A 21,843-nucleotide genomic window follows, 5' to 3' on the forward strand; every position below is an offset into this window, starting at 1 on the left:
CGTATTATGCCTGCAGATACAAAATACTGGATAAAAGTTGCCCTGCTGAGCCTTATGGTCATCCCTCTGCCAATGACAAGCTTTAAAAGCCATTTGGATAACAAAAGGTAAATTCTGATTGGCCGCTGGAAGCCAATGAATTAAGGGCATTGCTCTCTGCCTTAATAAAAGAGCGTGCATGCAGAGATTCTTTAGGATGCCACACATTCTGCAGACACAGAATAATTAGCAGCTGAAATGATGGCTCGGCGTTATTAAGTGAATTTTATCATCTTGAAACATAGCTTGATCCCCTTCAGTGCAAGCTGTCACCTAAAGAAGCTTTTTATGGATTAAATATTCAGTTTAATTACTTAATTGAGATTTGATTTAATAGTTTACTTAAACCTGTCCCACTTTGTAGCATCTCCAGTGTGGTGTCAAATAAAGAAAAATTATGTATCTTTTTCAGGGTATGAAAGCATTCTTGGCACAGAGTCTGCTATGGCGTGCATCAGATCTGAATATCTGGCTCTTCTGTTTTATGTATTCAAAATATTGTGTAAAATATTTTTTTTTTTATATATACAGAATAGTGAGGTTATAACCAGGAGCTGACATGCTGGCAGGAATGCCTAGCTTGTTGCCCTACAGCTCAGGAACCCATTAGATCTGCACTCCAGCCTCTTTATTAAATCTGCCTTCCAGCCTTTCCTTGCACAGTCCTGTACAGTTGTACCGGCTACTTTCCTATTCTAAAACGTTCTTACTCTAATTTAACTGCACACTGTGAGCTTCTTAATTAATTAAAAGCTGCAGCACGTAATTTCTTGGGTATCCAGTCCATCAAATCATCTAGCCCTTTCCTCCCTAGCCTGACTATCCCTGGTCTGCCACTTTCTTTGGATTTCAGTTATTTCAATTATGACCACTCAGCATCACATACAGATTTCTGCACAGGGTGGGGTGCAGGTATTTTCGGAAAACTACACACAGCACCCATTGTCCATTATTTGCTTACATTGATAACATTGGGTTTCATAAAGAGTATATAATGAAAACGGAAAGAGGGGGGAAAAAAACATATTGGTGGCTCAAACTTCAAACAACAAAGTTTCAAAATCTTTAACAATCTTTAACAATTTAAAAGTCTAAAACATCTTTAATATCAGTTCCAGGGGTCCAAAATATATATGCTGATCCTGCTAGGAATCCAGTGACAAATAACCCCACATCTTCCTCCAGCTTTATGTTCAAACTTTTTGGTAAACACAGAAGTATTTAAGTTAGTGAAATAAAATTGGAGAAAGAAAATGTCTGCAAATGTTTGAGCCCATGCAGAGCAAATCAATTGGTTTACATCAAACATGGTTTAAATAGAAACTACAAAAATACCCTGGTATGGGCAGCATACCCATATCTGGTAATTGGCCCTTTAGGTACCTTCTTCTTCTCTCTTGGCAGGACAGACATGTAGGACTATGTCCACATTGACCATGAGGTTGACCATGAGATGCTGTTTCTTCTGGTGGCAGCTCCAGAGAGAATAAATGGAGACGGCATGGAGCAGTATAGTGACACTCACTGCTGTCAGGTGTAAAATGTGCAGACACTGCTTCTTTAAAAACCAGGGATGGGATGCAAATGACCAAGTGGCTGGCAAGGCACCAGCCATGGGGATCCACTTGGATCTCTTGATCCCAAAGCAGCATTTGAACCTGCCCCAAATTTAAATCAAAGCTGTTGTGGGGGTCAACTTTAAAGTGAACTATATTAATTTGCCTTTCCCTAAGCAAAGCTTGGGTACTTATTGCCTGTCTGTTTTGTTTTTTTTTTTTTAGAAATGCTAATAAATAAAACCGTCCCATCTCCAATTTTTTTTCTGTTTCATTTCAATTTAGAATAAAATTGTATTGACAGGCTTGAAAATTCCTGATGCCCCTATGGCATATCAGTTACACGCGCACAGTGAACGAGGATTCAGCCGGGTCCATCTGGCCACCAAATTGCCATCTGCCAAGCAATTTAAGATAGGAGGATTACTGTAGGTTTAATTACATTTCATGATCAGACTTCCAAATGTATGAGACCAGCATTGGCAGCCACAAATATGTAAGGACGAGAGTCGGGAGCCCTTTCACATCCCTCGCCCTCCCATCATTCCTGTTTCTTGGCACCAACAAAATAAATGAATGTTAAAAATGACCCTTTTTACCTCCGCGCTTGAAAAATACAAAGATGCTTCCTAAATACTTAAACATTTTGTTTACATATAATATTAAAAATGATTTCAGGTTTTATCAGTTCTAACAGCACCCACGGACATGAATGGACAGTTGGCATTCGCTGGTATCACAGAAAGGAAGCAATTAGACAGGTTTAAAAAATACTGTCCTTATTGTTTTTGTCCCCCCCCCCCCCCAAGCAGAATTCGCCTTCATCCACCCAATGATATAAAACTGTATACCCGGCAGAGCCAAGTGTACAAGTTAGCGGGGGTGCAGTGCAATGCTTTGACGATACAGCCTAGGTGTGGATGCAGCCCCTTGAAATGCATGGCCTACATGGTGTGCACAGCAATGATGGATTCATTACTTTAGAAAGGAAAATTAAGACTTTAGATCTGTTTTGAAAATTCTCAAACAGGCGGGCCTTTATTGCAGAAAAGGACAGATGATGACCCTCCTGCAATAAAACATACCTACCTGCCTGTTTTCTATCTTCCTCTGCAGCTACATGATGCTGGGATATGCCAGGTATCCCGGAATTGACTAAATTACCTCTTGCCTGTATGTGCAGAAGTTATGTCATCCCAGCCAATCATGATTCAATCAGGAAACCAGAAAGAGAAAAAAGAAGATGTTTCGGCGAATAAATCGGGACAGGTGATCGTATTTAAAAAAATTCAATCAGGCAGATATGAAACCTTTTCCATAATTTTGAACTTGCACGCCTGGACCTAACCTGTTGTTTAACTACCCAAAATCTAACAATAAAACCTAACATTACATATTTGACCCCCCAACCTGAACACTAACCTAACCCCTAGACTAACAATTAAAGTGGGAACTGTACAGTGGATGGTGAGCTTCTGGTATAATAGGCAAGTATGCACAACATACTTGTGGACTATGGCACAGACTTACCTGTATTCAGGTGCCCAGTACCAAGGACAGGTCCAGAATCCTGTCGCCATTACGTCCCGAGAAGCCGCCATTTTTACTGCTGATTCCATGGTGCCAGGTTCATGACAATCCTCCTCATCTATTGGGTTTCCATTGATGATGTAACTCCTGTTGTGCTGCATATAGAGTCGAAATCTGCATTGCACAGGGCATGCATGGCACAGCACCACACGGAGCATAAGGTATAAGTTCTATTCTTAAAAGGTAACCAAATCTAGATAGAGAACATTTGTTTTGCAACTGGACCAATTATAACACAAGTCAATCAACTAAACAAAGTATACAGCCAATAAAAGTAAACCAAGGCAATAGGTTTCCCTAATGCAAAGAAATGATGTGGCTTTTATGCATGTATAGTAAAGCATGCTAAGGACATGCCATGAGCTACACATGTGTGGCTTTCTTGGTGATAACTTAGCCATGCATGTGCAGCTCACACAACCACATGATGCTTAATGGTTAGCAGAGAAATGGCTGCAGAATCTCTTCTGCATTAAAAGCCTATCTTGCAGCAATGTTTGAGTACTTGGCTATACAGTATTTTTAATTTAAGCAATCGTATTTATAGATTCCAGTAGCATTTTAATTTAAAAAAAAACATATTCTGCTTTATTAATCAGCTAAAAGTTCTCCTTTAGCACTTTTCCTGTAATCTTTTTTTTTTCTGGCAATATTATACATCCAGACCTTTAACAAATAATCTTCTGCATCAGCAAAAATTACACTGCTTCAATTAGAATAAGTGCAGCAGCAAAATTAAAAAAAAATCTCCTATTTCTGTAATTGGATTTTACACATTGTATTTCAACAGCGATTTAGCGGGAACCATTCCGTCACTTACAGCTGCCAATATTTCTGGGCGATGCCAACTGACCCATTTATCCAAAGCTATAAGCCATATAAATTCAAGCTAGCGCAGTATAAATTTTATGTTTCAATTTATCGGTTTAGTACGCTTTTGGACGTCTTGTATTTTCAGGAATGGGACTGAGAATTATGATTGAAAAGGAAGGAAGCCATTTTGGGGGCCGTCCCTGTGTCTATAAGACAAATTGCTTTACTAGAAAAAGTTTATCTCTGACAGGAGCAGCTGTCCCTTTGGAAATAAGTTTTCATCAATCAGTTGAACTTAGATTTTGTAATGGGATTTACTTGCCAAAAATGTCTATTTGCAGTGATACCCTGAGCCCTGATGGTTTGGACTGCTAGACTGTTCAGTTCCTTTAATACAGAAATGAGCTCATCAATTTTCTGTTTCTCCTTTTGCTGTACAGTCACAAACTTACAGAAAGACAAGACCTGCATGTGCTGAAATATGAGGTCTCCTGCTATGCCATACAGGGCTACACCATTTGGCAAATTCTAGAAATGGCTACACAGAAATACAAATCCTTTGACAGGGATTTGTATTTCCATGGTATGTGTAAATGCCCATTTGGCCAGGGGGCAAAAAAATAGGTACAAATACTTTCCTTATTCCCTGCTCCAGAGCGGTTGTTCTTGTCTGTGTGAATGATTCCCCAAAGTTACATGACTTCACTGCTCATCTGATATCTGACCTCATCACATACAATACAGGGCCAGTATTGTATAGAAGGGTTGTGAGGGCCCATTGTCACATTTACCTCTTCTTCACTAAAGTCCAGACGGCTCTCTCCCACGCATGCGGGCAGTCCTGACTCTGGCTGTGCCTACACTAGCAAGCTTTATCAGCTTTGCCGGTCAATCAGAAAATAGCCTCTTAACTATCCCTGGCTATTTAGCTAGCTCAGAAACAGCACTCAGTGTTCGTGCAACGTGTCTCCACTGGTGCCGAGCCCCTAGTTCTGTTGAGCATTTCCTGTACACCTGTTGCCTAATCCAGTGTTTCCTCCGTCCAGCTCCTGTTAACCCCATGTTGCCCAGTCTGTTGTTTCCAAGCTGTTCCAGAATATCTCTCTGTCTGTGGATATTCCTGTGTCACCTGTGCCTCCTGTTGCCTCCAGTGTCTCTTGTGTTCCCTGCGTTGTGTGAGTCACTTGTATCTATTTCCTGGATCCCTGGTATTTGACTCCTGGCTTGTGACCTGAGCTCTTTTCCTTGCTACCCGCCCTGACCCCAGCATTCCTGGACTATTCTTCTGCCTGGTGATTTGGTACTGTGTATCTTCCTGCCAACTCTGGTGTGCCCAAGGACTGCAACCTGGCAGTAACCAACTGCAGAACAACCTCACCACTAGAGGCTTCGGAGAAGACCTGGTGGCTGCTTAGACTCTGCGTCTTGATCCTTCTTAGGGCTCACACCGCTTTTGTCCAAGCCGTAGCGCTCCCTAGTGGCCCTGTCCCCCTAGCGTGACACCCATCCTCATTCTGTAGGGCTGAACAAGGGAGATGATCTCCAATTGCTGGAGGGGAGAAAAGGTCAGTATTTTACCCATTTGCTGGGGTGGCATGGTGGCACAAAAATTAGCACTCAAGCCTTAGCAGCACACAAATCGCGGGCCAGAAGCAATTTGCATGGAATTTGCATATTTATCCTGTATTTGCATGGATTTCTTCTCGGGTCTCCAGTTTTCTCCCACATTTTAAAAACATGCAGTTAGGAAAAATAACTTCCCCCCAAATTGGCCTTTATCTGTATTAAAGACATATTACCATGGTAAGGAAATTAGATTGTGAGCCCCTTTAGGGACAGCTAGAGGCATGACTATTTTGGTGCTATAAAAAGGCAAGATAATAATAATAGCTAAACACCCGTTTAACCCATGCAGAGTAGGTACGGTTGGTGTAATAACAGATCCCTTTAGGTAATGCTTGGAGCCATTTAATATTTAGTAATGTGCAGTGCATTTTGTCAAATTGCAAAGCCTCAAGTCTCTAAGCATCACCACCATGTGATGTGCCATTAATTTGTCTAGTAGCATTTTGGAGTGATTCTGTAAATGAAATCCATGGGATTGGGCTGAAGCTTCATTGCAGTGCCGTAATCTATCTTCTCCAATTCATCACAAGCGCCTTTCACCTCAAACCACTTACATTTGAGGAAATTGAGCTACTGTTAAAAATGTGTGAATCATTCTTGGGTGAAGGCGATTCGAGAAAACTTTGGAAGGGACCTGCCAGAAATTATACACATCGCAGGCTATTAAGAACTCTGCCAGAAAGGCGCAGCCTGATTCCGGAAAGCAGAAATAGAATTTGAGATGTGCAAGATAAACTTAAAATGGAAGGAATATAGAATATTTACCAGATAGAAAATTACCTAGCAGACAGAGACTTAGCAGACGGGAAAAGGAAAAATATTTCAACAAATTAAAAGACAAACTCTCCTGAAAAGTATCGGCGTTGTAGTTTAAAATCATTTTTAGAAAATACAACTTTTTGGCCAAACGTGAGGGCAAATAAAAAAGAACAAGATTCCTCAGTTTTCCTACATTTTAGGTAAAAGGACAATGAGCAGCATATTTTGGACAGAAAGGACAACTGGTTTGCAAAAGGCGTGCAACAGGGCATCAATAACAAATTAGAACACCTAACTCCCAACAAGGGTGGGCGCTTTCAAAACCATCTGTCTTCCAACAATAATACCATTTTAACATCTCTACCCTGGAGAATTGCCGACGATTTACACCTTCAGCCATTTACTATCAAAGTCTAACACCTATGCAGACTTCCTGACACCAAGGATGGGATTATAGAACTAGAAAAAGCAGTTCACATATTTCACACCTCCTGTTCTTGGACAATTACCATCTGCCATGTCACATTCCATGGTGATTTGTGCTATGTGGATAGAAATGCTGGGGTATTTCCTACACTGGTAGAACCGATGAAGTTGCTTACAATGCTATGAAATGTCTTCAAAATTACAAAATCAAGTCCAGGTAATGGTGACTAACTACTAGGTATACAATGACCTGGATAAATGTGAACCATTACAGTCTTTTTGGTAAATAAATATACTTTAAAGTGTTGGCCTAATCCAGGCCATGTAGAATAATTAGAATTTTGGCCCCAGTGTGCAGACATCTCATGTTACTTCATCAATATTGGTTTACTCTGATAAGTCCATGGACGTAGTGAAACATTTTTAACAGGCTGCCCACTCCAAACCTGGTTCAGTTCAGTTTTTAAAGATGCCTGAGAGTTAACCCATCCAAAAATGAATATATAACCTTGAAATTTCTATTGGTGAAACAACTGGACTTGATTTTGTAATTTGGCATACTGACTTCGGGCCAATTTGGATCCCCCTCTTTTGTTTGGTGTTATTTTTATTTTTGTCTGCATAATGTAACAGAAGCAGCCAAAGCATGCAAAGTTATTTGGACCATTCTCAGTTTGACCAGAACCAAGTCAGGAATTATGGTGGGAGATCTTGCTGTTGGAGAATATAAGACATTTGGGCAGCTAGGAATTGACTCGGCCCATCAGACCACCTACAACCTAAATTTCACTTCTACGTTAACTGATGCTTTATTCTGGGACTTGTCTGCCTATGGCATTTAACAAATTAAAGCCAAACATAATCTATACTTTCAGTTTCTATTTTTTCAAATCTATATTCAATAAAATGAACTATTTGCTCCCTTCTCAGTTCTAACGAGGCCGCTTTTATCCGGGAATTTCAATAATGGTTCGGTCAATATTTTTTGGCTTTCTTATTAAACTCACGATCAGTCTAATTATAATGCCGTCCTCTCCTTTGCATTTAGCTTTGCACAATTCAGTGATTATTATCTCGCACTGTCACTTGTCAAAAATTAATGGAACTGGCTTAATTAGTATTAGTGGTTGGAGCTGAGACTGCACTGAGCATGAATGCGACTGACTGGTGCATTACCTGAATGGGTATCGACAATTACAAGGCTTCTAAATCAGGGCCTCTGACATTTGTACATTTTGCTATTCTCTCTGCTCTCAATATTTAGAGGGGCGATGAAGTACGGGAGGATTAGGAGCAGCCAAATTTGAAGCCTTTGTTCAACTTTTTTACATTTTCTAAAGTATTTTAATTATCTACCTTTATGATTCTTTATAACGCTGTGTCCTTTTGACATCACTAAGACTTTTTAAATACTGCTGGCTGTGGCCTGTAGGTGATTTGTACATAAATGTGGACCTATGTTTACAGTCATGCCATGGCATGGCATGGCAGAAGAATAAACTGCTTTTCAATACAAGTCATGCATGGTGATCTCCAATTATATATTTTTTATATCCTAAAATACATAAAGAAATGTTCTTGTTATGCTGTGTTTCTGGATATGACTGTGTGTTCCAAAAGGTTCAGATTTAGCCCCGGTGTTCTCTGTAAAAAGTACTTATTAATAAAAAACCTGACGTCAACCCCCCAGCATTTAGGAGTTGTACCCTTGCACAATTTTCCTGGGAAACTTGTAACCTCAAAGAGCTGCTTTTGGTCCACAAAAAGGTCTAAATCTGTGGAATTCTGCACCAAGGTCACCAGACCTTCCTATTGACCACCATGTTGTCCAATCCCGACAGCTCTACAGACCTACAACAAGCTCCTACAGCTAACGTTTATGTTTGGGATATCCAACTCCTTAACCCTATGCCAAAAAGGAGAATGCCCACACCAAGTGCAGTTGCATAATGTACTTTCTCTTTATTATCTATCATCAATACAGAGTCTGGTAGCTACTTCATCATCAAGGTTTCCAACATGATTCCTCAAATGGGCTTACAATCTACCTTAGTGATATGTCTTTGATATAGTCTAAGGGGAAATTTTGGGGGGAAGCCATTTAACCTAACTGTCCTGGCTGAGATTTGAACCTGGGACCTATCGCTGCAAAGGACAGAGCACTTACCTGAGCCATCGTGCTGCAATTACCTTACAAACACAAAGCATTGCAATGTGAGGCCAAAAAGACACATTTTTAATAAAAGAAAAAGATTTTTAAGGCATTTCTAAAATGTGCTAATAAAAATGCATTACAAATCATAACATGAATCGCTACCGAACGGTAAAGGTGTAAGAAAATGGGGGCCATTTAGGACTGCAGCTATTGTGCTAGCCATGGACAAACGTGCTAAGGATTTCCAATCCCAATGATACTCAAATCTTTTGTAAATCATGCAGCGTCTGCCCACCATAAAACACATCTCCTGACGCCACAGAAAGTGATTTGTTCATGGTCAGTGTCTTTTTTTTAATTTGAATGAGAGTTTCGGGCTACCTTTCTTCTACCAGCCATGAAAAAGGACATTGAGTGACAACTAGTCAATTAATGATCACTTTTTCAGAGGTCAGGGAGTTCAGATCACCACACTTTGGATCTATTTATCTGTCTGTTCAGCAGCATGTGCACTGAAGCCATTCCTCCAATCTGCTGGATAGAAAGATAATACCTTATTATTACCGGCTCTTATTATTGCTTTAACTGGCAGAAATGTGGCACTTATTTGCTAAAAGCCCGCTGCCATAATAGCGCTGTAGACTTGTTGGACTTTAAATTAAACTAAAGTACACAAGATTGATGTCTTTAAATAAATTCTTAAAAGGCTCTTTGATGCGAGCCTTCGATCTGTGAATTTAAGGTGTCTAAAGTTTCTTGGATTAAGATGAGGATGCTGGCTGAGCGAGCCAAGAATGACATAATGTTGGTTCTTTAAAGCTGAATGCTCGGTAAAGCTATCATTAACCCACGTGGCATGTGTCCTCTGACTGCAAGGGTTAAATGCTCATTTTGTCATGGGGACTGGCAAAGAAGTGGACAAAGGTGGGGAAAGGTCTGAGCCACTCAGTGTGCAAGCATTAGGAATGTAGAAGGTGCAGAGAAGAAAGTGTTGAGAAGTGGGGTGCAGGAAGTGCAGAGGAGAGCAGTTATGAAAAATGAGTGCAGAGGGGGCATGTATGGGAGAAGGATGGAGGGGATGCAAAGAACAGAATGTATGGAAGAAGGATGGAGGGGATGCAAGGAGCAGAATGTATGGAAGAAGGATGGAGGGGATGCAAGGAGCAGAATGTATGGGAGAAGGATGGAGGGGATGCAAGGAGCAGAATATATAGAAGGGGGATGGAGGGGTTGCAAGGAGCAGAATGTATGGAAGAGGGATGGAGGGGATGCAAGGAGCAGAATATATAGAAGGGGGATGGAGGGGATGCAAAGAGCAGAATGTATGGAAGGGGGATGGAGGGGATGCAAAGAACACAGTTTATAGAATAGGAATAGTTGAGGGGGATGCAGCGGACAGATTGTATGAACAAGAAATGAAGGGCTTGCAAAGAAGAGGAGTTATGGGAAAGATGCAGAAATGAGCAGTTAATAAAAGAGGTGCAGAGGAGAGCATATATAGAAGAAGGAAGGAGGGGTTGCAGAAGAATGCATGTTTGGAAGAGAGATGAGTGATTGTAGAAGAGATCCGTTTTGGAAGAGGGGTGCAGGAGTTACAAAAATGAGCAAATAAGAAAAAGAGGTTCAAGAAAAATAGAAGGCTTGCAAAGGAGAAGTATGGAAAGGGGATGAGTGGGTTACTGAGGAGAACATTTATGAAAGGGGTGGGGGGGGGAGGGGTACAAAGATGAACAATTGGGGGAAATAGGTTTGGGAGGTGCAGAGGTGAGCATGTATGGTAAAGCAGAGGAGAACATGTATGGGGTTGCAGAGATCATGTATGGAAGATGGATGGGTTGCAGAGGAGAGCAATTAGAAAGGTTTAAAAAGAAGAGTAATTGTTGGAAAGCGGTTCAGAAGATGCATAGGAGAGAAGTTATGGGGGGATTGGGGGTTTTCAGCAGACTGCAGAGATGAAAAAGTGGTGCAGAGGAGAACACGTATGGAAGATTCGTGGAGGGGTTGAAGAGGAAGACAATTATGGAAACAGTTTCAGGAGGTGCAGAGGTGAGCATGTATGGAAGAGTACTATATACTATTAACTATTAATCACTCTGCATGCTGAAAGTGAAAATCAGGCAACTTACAACATTACCTACCAAGTTCAGCAGTATTGAGTATGTAATGTACAGCTCTGTGTACATAGATCATTGGTCAAGAGAGTGCAGCTTACACATGTACATTGTATCACTCACAAGGTGGGAAGCTTCTTTGCCAGACCTTTGTGAAAACAGCCAAAACTGTACGGGATTTACATATTTATATCTCTAAACCAACATTTCATTTATTCCAGGAAATATATGGTGACCCTGGATAATGTTAAAGCAATATGGCACTGTATTTCTGAACAAAAAAGCAGATATAGGAATTGTTGGGGGGGTCATGGGGTCTCTGAGAAGCAATAAATAACTGGAAGTGTTACAGTAACACAAACATTTTACCTAATTCTAGGCTTTCTGTAAATATATGCCTTTGAAATGTATTGTTATATTCTAAACTGTTCAGGTTGGCAGTAAAAGGGTTAAATGCAGCTAATATAAATACCTTTTACTCCATTTTTTGCATTTTTCTTAACTGTCAGCAAAAAGAAAGAAAAAAAAATCAGAGGGCTCCACATTGCCACCTAGTGGCCGAAATTGGTACCGACGCAGCTGTATCTATTCGCTCACCAGTAATACATTTAAAAAAACTATAATTGAGAAATTACGATTACATTTTACAACAGGAATTAAAAATGCATCCAGGAGTCGTAAACAGAGCACTACACCTGAGATTTTTTTAAATGATTTATTGTTTATAAGGATATGTTGAGCTCTGCAGTGCAATTAGCCGGTCGGCGCTCCCCAGGCTTTGGGTCAGTGTGACTCAGGCAATGATTCATTTGGCCGCCTGGTAAAAATCACAAACCTGGCAGCCGTATTGTTGTATCAGGTTTACACCACCTTTAAAAAAAAAAAACAACAGCCAACCTCGGCCTTGTAAAAGCAGCAAAGCGAGCTACCTGCCTTGCAGAAAGCACGACCCGCTCTTGATGTGTCACCGGTGCTCCACTTAAAGCCACATCGGTCGTTCGCTCTGAAATGTATTATATTAACCTTTCCAAATCTTTGACGCAACGTCAGGCTACTTTAATGTCAGCGTGTATAAACAGGCAGAATTATTGATTGCTGAATTAATAGCAGAGGCCCACTTGTGCATTCATATTTTTTTTTATTGGTGTAGGTATAGTGGCGTTCATTTGTGTAATCATCCGCTAATATACGGGGAAATCCCGAAGGATCTCCATCAACCGGCCATCAAATCATGCAAAGCGTAATTATGAATTGATTGAAACTGCGCTCGTTGGTTCTATTATTAGGCCCTGTCACCTGATCATGCAATTCAACAATATTATTCTCCATTAGGTAATATAATATAGGCAAGTTGAAAGCATGTAAAAATATTTCTTCTGTAGACACCTAAAAAGCATGAGACTGATGTAGATGTGATGTCAGCAGCCCCAGCAGGCTCACAGCTGTCACTCAAATGACACTCCCATTGCTCCTCCCACAGTAACACCATAAAAGGTTATGTAGGGAGGTATCAGACAGCAGTACCACACTCCTAGTGGTGGAGAGGGGTATGGCATGCAACGAAGAAAGGACTGTTTGCTATGGGAAAAAGTTAATTAAACTGTGAGATTGTGGTGCCAGGGAACCTCTGCCTTGGGGGATTAGCCTAATGTAGCTTCTTCAGGCAGCCCTTTAGAGAATAAATGGAGGCAGCAGTGAATGATACGAGTACCTTACCAGTTCCAGTTACCAGTTCTTTAGGAACCAGAGCTACAATTCAGGTGACCAAGGATTTGGGAAGGTGCCAGCCCTCAGGAGCTGCGATGAACCACTCAAAGCAGCTCCAAACTTTCCATTAATTTAAAGTTACATTGCAAGAACATTAAACATAATTTCTGCTGCAAACAAAACAACAAATGCTGAATAATATCTGATAAAATCAGATCTGCAAGAATGTGGTTGAGCTGAGTGTCCTTTTTTTTTAATTTCAAAATGTTGATCTGTTCCTGATAAATGTTTCCAGCGAAGATGTCAAAAATGGCAAACAGACCCTAAAAACGTCCCTTACAATTGGAAGCCAAGTCTCTGTCTACATTCATCTCTATTACCAACTTTGTGCAGACATTGTTAACGGATTCATCAACACATTCACCGCACTTTGCCTGGTCACTGGCCACAAGCCATGTTTACGATGCATATTAGGGATATGAGGTGGTGGTGTGAATATTTCTTTATATTGGATGCTTGTATGGTCAATGTAAGAATCACTCTGGTATTGGCAGGATAAATGCTGCATTCATTGTACATATAACATTTGTCAGGGTTATAGGGACAATTAGGTGCAAATCTGGCTAAATTTACTCTGTAGTTAATTTCCCCAAGTGTGATTGGGCATTCACTGGGGGATTTATTGATAAAACTATATACATAGTTGCAATACTGATAACAGAATCAGTCCTGAGATTTACAAAGCATGGCTCTGTCTGGCAGAGCAGGAGACCTCATTTTTCTTTGTTGCAGTACAGTAACATTTACAGGTATTGTCCCTCCCCCAGCCTGTGATTGGACAAGGAAAGGAGAAGCAGCAGACTGATGAGCTCATCTCTATATCACTTTCCTCCCCTCCTATCACCATTGCAGTGCAACCCATTGACTTTTCTTCTTCTCCTCCTCTTCTCAGCTTTGCTGTATGACTGATTCCAAGCCTGGTGCATCAAAAAGGAAATGTATTTTGTTCTAATTATTCATATCATTCAATTATCATACATAGGTTAGAAAATGTTAAAATAATGTAGAAGCCAAACATTTTTTCTACTTTTCAATTAAAAAAAGGATTCTTTTTTCTTTTGGACTTATTCTGTTTTCCATTCATCCAATTTAAATTTGACATGTAATGAATGCAGTGCATGTCAGTGAATACTTCTCAGGAGAGCATGCAATAAAACATTAACCAGTGAATGCTTCATAAATAGTTGACGTATCGTACATTCACCCCTGTCCTAAAAAATAGAAAAACGAATTCCGACCTCAAATAATAAATCGTCTGACCTACAAAATAAAACATCCGACCGCAAAGCCGCCACTTCTCACTTCTTTTGCATGTTAAATAATTCCCGTTTAAGATGTTCTTGAAGAGCTGTAAATAATGCATTCCGATACAGCATGGAAATTCAGTTGGGTCTTTGCAACAAACGTGGAGTCCTTGTACCTGGATTGTTATTATTTAAAGTCCAACTCTACATTTTTGATTGATTGGATATTTTAAGGCAGATCGGAACGTCAGCTTAGTACATAACATCCTTTATGTAACCCAAACACCCCAAATATAGGATGTGAAGTTGTCACTCAGCTATCCATAAAAGTTTGTAATAATGTGTGGACACCATTGATCTGTGGATGGCAGCTGTGTCTATGGAATGCTGGGATCACGGTTTCTCAGCCAAGGTTCCTCCAGAGGTTGCTGGGGGTTCCTTAACCAATGAGCAGTTTGTGCCTCTCAATAAGTTTAAGTGACCCTAATAATCTTTTTGGCAATGTGTAAGGATGACATTCTTCCCAATGGCCAGAAATGTAAGAGGAATTCTTCCCACTGACCACCACACTAATATACTGTGATATGTGGATATTGCAATTATAGAAGGAGTTCCCTGAAGACCTGAAAGTTATACTCATCAATATATGCTAATGGATAAATACCCCCTTCCACCCATTCCTTCCATCTTAACCAACAATGGGCCATAAAACAATAATGCATGAAATATTTACTTCCTATTGGGTGTCCACTGGTGGGGTTCTCTGAATATCCAATAAGAGTCAGCAGATGAATAAGGAGAGGACTAGTGGGGACTGGCTACACCCTGTTAAGGAGTAAATCTTGCTTCATAAGGTAAGAAAAAAAAACAAAATATTACAAAATATTTTTTTTTAAATTTATTATACACTTCAAAGAAATCATTCTGTAATCATTGCATATTTTATTGCAGACTCGGTGATATCATCACTAGGTCCCCCTGCTTCTCTATACAATGTAGATAATAGTTGATGGCTGTGCTGAGCCTCCATAGGTAAAAGAACTTGAATCCAATGGATGAAAGGGGCGGGGTTAGGGGCATTCAGGCTCAGGAGGGAGGGGCCAAGGATATTCAGGTTTAGGAGGGAGGAGCTAGATAATGCTTGATGCAGCTTCTAAAGCTGTAAAAGTACGGCTGGTGAAAATGTATTTTTACAACAATGTTTCACTGGCCTAACAAATACCATTATTGAACATTGAAAGTAGGAAAGCTTTAAATAAGTATTATTGGTGGTTGTAGCTGTGACTTTTAAAGAGAACCTGTCACTTTCCCCTGAATTGGCAAAATGATATCTAGTGGGCTGCCACGCAGAAGCGGTGAGCAAGGGGTAGCAGGGTAAAGCCAGGGGGCAGTGGGAATCATTGGGAATAATGGCCAACCTCATACAGCACCATCCAAAGTATATTTGAATGCAATTGGTAAAAAAACCCACAAAGAACACTATGATATCTACAGCTGAATCCGAAAAACTCATTAAGTCTTGTGTTACAAACATTAATGTGATTTTTATAAGATTTTAATTCATTCCTTATGCAATCACTTGGCATTAAATATACTTCTGCATGTAAATGCATGCGTTGTTGCAATGCACTAGTAAAAACAGGCCCTTAGGGAGTCTTGCAAGCCCAGTTAGCATTTTACTGCTGTCTGAGTGCTTTAAAGAAAGAAGATTTCACTTCCATGTAAGATCAATTTCAAATGTAGGAAAGCAGACGGCTTAAAGGAACCCCCCCACCTCCCTCCATCATAATAAAACATTATATGCAGTTAACCAACTGAATGAAACAACTGACTGCTGAGTTGTTGCAGATATATGTGCAAATATATTTTATAACCTACTGCTAGAATTATTGCATTTACTGTACTATGTCTATGATTACAGCAAAGCCTTGAGCCCCGAAGCATTCTGCCTGAGACTGGGGCCAGGAATAATGACTTGCCACTGCTTGTTACTCAGCATCTGTAAAATTGCTGCAAGAATGTAAAAAATGAAAAGCGATTCCTATTATTTTTTAAATACCCTGATTTACTATAAACAGTGTCATACCAAACCACTGCTTAACATTTATACAGCGGGGATTCCTAGTGATTTGCCAAAAGTGAATGAGATGCAGTTGCATGATGAATAAGGGGCATTCCTGGTTCTGGACCATGTATATGTGAATCCACAAAATCACAACATTAGTTGATCATTTAAGTGTGTATATCAAATGTTTTTTTTTTTTTTGTAGGCTTCAAAAGATACCCCCACCCAAAAAAAATAAAAATCAGAAAGTCATTAAAGCTAATTTGCTATCATTATGCTGACTCTGAGACAACTATCTTTACAACACAGGTAATGCACATGTGTCCAGCTGACTACCTCCTGCAATGCACATGTGTCCGGTTGCCTATGGCTTGCAATGTACATGTGTCTAAGTGTGTTTGCCCTGCAATGTACATGTGTCCAAATGCCTATGTCCTGCAATGCACGTGTCCAAATGCCTATCCCCTCCATTGCACATGTGTCCAAATGCCTATGTCTTGCAATGCACGTGTCCAAATGCCTATCCCCTCCAATGTACATGTGTCCAAGTGCCTATGCCCTGCAATGCACATGTCCAAATTCCTATCCCCTCCAATGTACATGTGTCCAAGTGCCTATGTCCTGCAATGCACATGAGATCTAGTACCTATGCCCGCAATGCACATGTATCCAAGTGCCTGTATCCTCCCCTGCACAAGTCCAGCTGCCTATGCCCTATATTGTACATGTGACTATTACCATTTCTTTTCGACCTGTTTATCATCAGTTAAGCTATGGAGGGGGAAGGTGCAGATCTCCATAAGCAAAGCTCAACTTAGCTCCTTGGAGTTGTATTGGGCAACCAACCTAATATACAAACAAAATATTTGAAAAAAAAATATTGTAAGTGTTTAAGTTTTCACATTCATTCTATGACCACTATATCTAAATATTTAAACAATAAATATATATAATAGATTCTACACTTGTTTTCCGAATGTTCCTATTAATAGAAATTTCCCAGAACTGCTCCTCATTTATAGCTGATCCCTCCAGTTGCAGTTCATCCTAGAGATCGCTCTCTGAATATGGCCATGTGTTCCCATGCTTATGTGTACATTATGAGTTTGTGCTGCAATACAAGAACAATATAGTCAGGGTGTTGATGAACCATGACCACATCTTACAGTATTATGAAGAAGCTTAGCGTGTGGCAGCATCATTTACAAATATTGAGAAATAAAAGACCTGGGTGTGAAGTTTTAGGTGGGAGATGTTTTCTTCCGACCACAGTAATATCAGTCTAGGAATGCTAAATAAGATCAACACCAATACCCTGAAATTAGTGGGTGGCCTGCAAGTTTGGTATCAATTGCTCTCATCTGGGCTTCTAACACAATATGGGTACAGGGATAAATATGAGGGTCATTTCTGCAATGTTTCTGGTTGTAAAGAGCGTAGCCGGGACAGAGTTTGATATATTGCAGGAATTTGATACAGAACATTGATAAGTTGGCACGTATCATGCTGAGTGTGTTTTTATTGCTTTATATAAACTTTATATACTTTCACATTGTGATCGGTGAATGTGGGCTCAATGCCTAACCCTGCATGGGTCATGATCTTCACGCTCTGCAATAAACAACTTATTTTACCACCAGAATTGACAGGCACAAACTACTCCAAAGCAAGTTGGAAATTCCATAAAGTCATTTACCAATAATTAAAAATTTCACAAATTCAGTGCTCATAATTACATTATTTGTTAGGCATGAGCAGAATTTAGGTCAACATTTTGAAAGTGAATTAAAAGCAATTGCAATTATAAAAAGAAACATAGCAGAAGCACCGCTGACTTATTTTTAAAGGTACAAGCTCCACATCGTTAATACTTAGTGAGTCAGTGCGGTTGATTTACTAAGTTCTATGAACAAACTGAATTGCCTCCTTGCAAGGGGTATTTCACATAATTGACAGTCATTCTTTTGAGTTCAACCATTCAATCATGAAAAAATGTTGGAACTGACTAAATTAGAGCTAGCCAAAAGAAAAATGTATTTTTGTTTGGTGATTGGATGTTTTACCACTTTCTATAAACTTAGTGAAAAGTCCCCATGCAAGAGAAATATAACTTTGCACATCCTGTATTTCTTTAGTAAATCAATACCACCAACATAGAGCAAGCCAGTGACCGATCCTTGGTTGGGATGCCCGGAGTGCTTGTTTTGGATCAGTATACAAAGGGCAAGAATGGCGACATGGAGCTTGTGGCTTCAAAAACAAATCAGCATGGCAGCTCCCTTTTTTGACAGGTTCCCCTTACAATGAAAAACAGAAGGATTGTCTTAAAGTGGAAGGAGGGTAGAATGTAGCCAATGTTTGGGAAAATCTACTGGCAACATTGGTAAATTGCTTTAATCATAATAACGGCTTGAGTAGCCAAAAAACAACATACTGATAAGGAAATTAATAGCAGGATCACTTCACTGATATCAACATTCTGCATTGTTTAGAAGTGCATTACATGCAAACATTGACATGACTTGTCAAATACTTTTTTTTGCATGCAGATTAGGAATTTAAAGGTGATGCTAGAAATTAGGATTTGCATTCTGGATCCTGGTCGGTCACTGTTAAAATATTGAAACATGGTGCTAACCCCCAACTGCTGGTTAACTGCAAGCCCCAGGATGACCCAATGGAGAATTCCAATTCCTTGACATCTGTAGATCTGTAATATGTTGACATCAAGCAGCAGATTGCTGTATATCCCATCCACATCAATGAATTTAGGTTAATCTTAGTATAACTGGAAGAATCTCTGCTCACTACCGTTAATCTCAGCTTTGCCTATTCATCAAGCCAGTGCAAAGTGCAGGGACCAGGGGCAACATGTAGCAAACATGTCAATTGTGGGCAAATGAGAAAAAAATATTTTGGTTTACTTTTACATTTTCTTATATACCCAACAGAAGATGCTGTTGCTTCCCGGAAAAAATCCCCGCTGCCTATATTCAATATTTTATCAGTGACCACCGACCAGGAGCCAGAATGCAAATCCTAATTTCTAGCATCACCTTTAATTTTTTGATCTGCATGCGATGGCTCCAGTAGCACCAAAATTGGGGACCAAAGCCAAGCATGGAGCATTTTCTACAGCAATATCCTCCATTTTTCTCTTGCTGTGTTTCTTTTAACCTTTCCCATAAAAGTTCATTTAATTTCACTTCTATACCCAACAAACTCTACAAGTGATCGGGGAACGCTGCAGCTGAAATTAAAGAAATCCGCCAAAATTTGCATGAACGTCTACCTACCCACAAAAAAAAAATATCTTTAATTTACTTAAAATATTCTCCCCCCAATTCCAACACTTGGCAACTATAAACCAAAGTGCAGCATTGCCAGGATAGAATGATCCAGCCGGCTCATGCCTGTATCTATTAATAATGATATCCAGGTAGTCTGCTGGCAAAGTTGCAGAGCTAATCAATACAGCTGTAATATCAATTTCTATTGATTTTTGTGTTATTTTTGAAAGAAAAGGAGCATCCTTCCTCACCATGGAGTTCTTTTATGAAACATCAACATATTTTGTGAAATTCAGCCTATGGAACAACATCTATAATTGGAATTCTGAGCATATCCATCAATGCCAGGCTTTATAGACATTCCTATCTACCTTCCAACTTTTTAGGCATGCAACACAGACCCCATCCCTCCCCCCATATCGCCTGCAGCAGCAGTAGAGGCTCCATCACAGCAGCTGAATATAGCAAGCATTGGTCTGTTCTCCTTACCGGTAAGGTGGTGCCAGTCTTGCGGAGGGGCCCCCTGAAAACTCCCTTAATACTACGGAAATGCCCATTGCTGAGATGAGTGGAGCTGATGACAAGGTAGTAGCACGCCATACGGTCCACAGTCTCCCATAGGTGGGCAGATCGGGCATACGATGGGCAGATCAGCACTGGCAGCTAAGTCCATGGACAAAAAATAAACACTGCTGCCTTGATTTCTCCTCCAACGATCCCTGGGAATGGGAGAAAATCAAATTCAGGCTTCCTAAGTGTCAGCTAGCAGGAGAAGCGAGCTGGGAAATCCTCCAGGCTGGAGTTATGCTGAGGATCGGGCTGGCGCAGCTATCCCGGCTAACGCTGTCCAAGGTGCTGAAGAATCCCAAGCGGCGGGCACCGCGGAATGTCAATGCCACAGCTGGGCTTTCCTCTGGATATAGAAGGCTGAGCAAGGAATGAAGGAGCCCAGAGATCGTCAGCAGCTAGCAGATCCCTTTCTGGAGAAGAGATCGATCATTGATCTATCACTGGCATATCAGAGCTCCATCAATGGTCCATCAAAGCTCCATCAAAGGTCCATCAAAGGTCCATCACTGGGAGCTTCACCAGCGCTTGCTGGCTGTGATAACTTTAGCTGTGTGTCTTCCATATGCTCCCTCTGTGTCGCTATGCTGAGGCTTTGTGGCTGCTTTCATTCTCCACCCCCAGCCATTCCTCCCTCTCTCTCTCTCTCTCCCTCTCCCTTACCTCTCTCCTTTCTTTCCCTCTCTCTCTCTGTCTCTCTCTCTCCCTCTCTCTCTCCTTCTCCCTCACTCCTTCTTTCTCTCTCTCTCCCTCTCTCTCTCTCTCTCTCTCCCTCCTCTCTCTCTATCACCTTCTCCCTTTCTCTCTCTCTCTCTCCCTCTGTCTCCCTCTCTCTCACTTTCTCTCTCTCTCACACCTTCTTTCTCTCTCTCTCTCTCTCTCTCTCACACCTTCTCTCTCTCTATCACCTTCTCCCTTTCTCTCTCTCTCTCTCCCTCTGTCTCCCTCTTTCTCACTTTCTCTCTCTCTCACCTTCTTTCTCTCTCTCTCACTCTCTCTCTCTCTCTCTCTCTCTCTCACCTGCCAGCTCCAGCCCAGGCTCAGTATTAAGCAGTAAGCAGGAGAGATGTAGCAGCCTCCCAGCTGACCAGAGAGCATTGATCCATTCAGCCCTAAATAGCATGCAGAAGGAGTCAGGGATATGGTCAGAAGAGCACACCTGGTGCAGTCATTATTAGTATTTATTTTAAAGATCATTTTTATTTGAAATTGCATAGAAAACAAACAGTAATACAAACAATTAAAAATAAAAATAAATATATTATCTGCTAGGGTGCTGACATCAATTATTATTATTTTTTACTATCATATTGTTATATAGCAGAGGTCACTACTGAAATTACAGAAGAGCTCACACTCTAATACACACATCCAAATCAAAAGACTGGAGATGATTGTAATGGAAAAATTCCTAGATCAAATCAAGTTTGGAATTTATGAGTTGAAATTTATTTTTGAGATGTATTTTACCTGTCAGGTGTTATGAAAGAGAGAAAGCAAGTCAGAATGTTCAAATTATGAGTTCCAGAATAGCTCCAATATCTACTTCCCCCACTTCTTAGATTGTAAGCTCTTCTGTGTAATTCTGTCTCCTCCTGTGCATATGTTTGTATTTGTCTGCCATTTGCAATCAATATTTATTGTACAGCGCTGTGTAATATGTTGGCACTTTACAAATACAGTTTATTATTAATATTATTATTATTAATGGAATTGATTAATTAAACCCATTCCAAGTTTGAGTTGCCCTAATTAGAGCTAGCCAATCAGCACTACTAAGAACAAGTTCCAGTGAAAGCCAATTAACTAATACATTTAATTTTTTGGGGGGAATG

At 40.4% G+C, this 21,843-nt stretch overlaps 1 protein-coding gene across 1 annotated transcript in view; it reads right to left on the reverse strand.

Moving 5' to 3' along the window:
* Positions 1 to 20,622, reverse strand: part of ZNF804B (zinc finger protein 804B) — a 230,666-nt gene extending 210,044 nt beyond the window's left edge. The window contains exon 1 of the mRNA XM_072412811.1: positions 19,931 to 20,622. Within this exon, the coding sequence (XP_072268912.1) occupies positions 19,931 to 20,041 (111 nt within the window). The 5' untranslated portion in view covers positions 20,042 to 20,622. The remainder of the gene's footprint in view (positions 1 to 19,930) is intronic.
* Positions 20,623 to 21,843: the final 1,221 nt, after the last annotated feature.

Source organism: Pyxicephalus adspersus, chromosome 5, assembly GCF_032062135.1.
Source record: "Pyxicephalus adspersus chromosome 5, UCB_Pads_2.0, whole genome shotgun sequence".
NCBI classification, from domain to species: domain Eukaryota; kingdom Metazoa; phylum Chordata; class Amphibia; order Anura; family Pyxicephalidae; genus Pyxicephalus; species Pyxicephalus adspersus.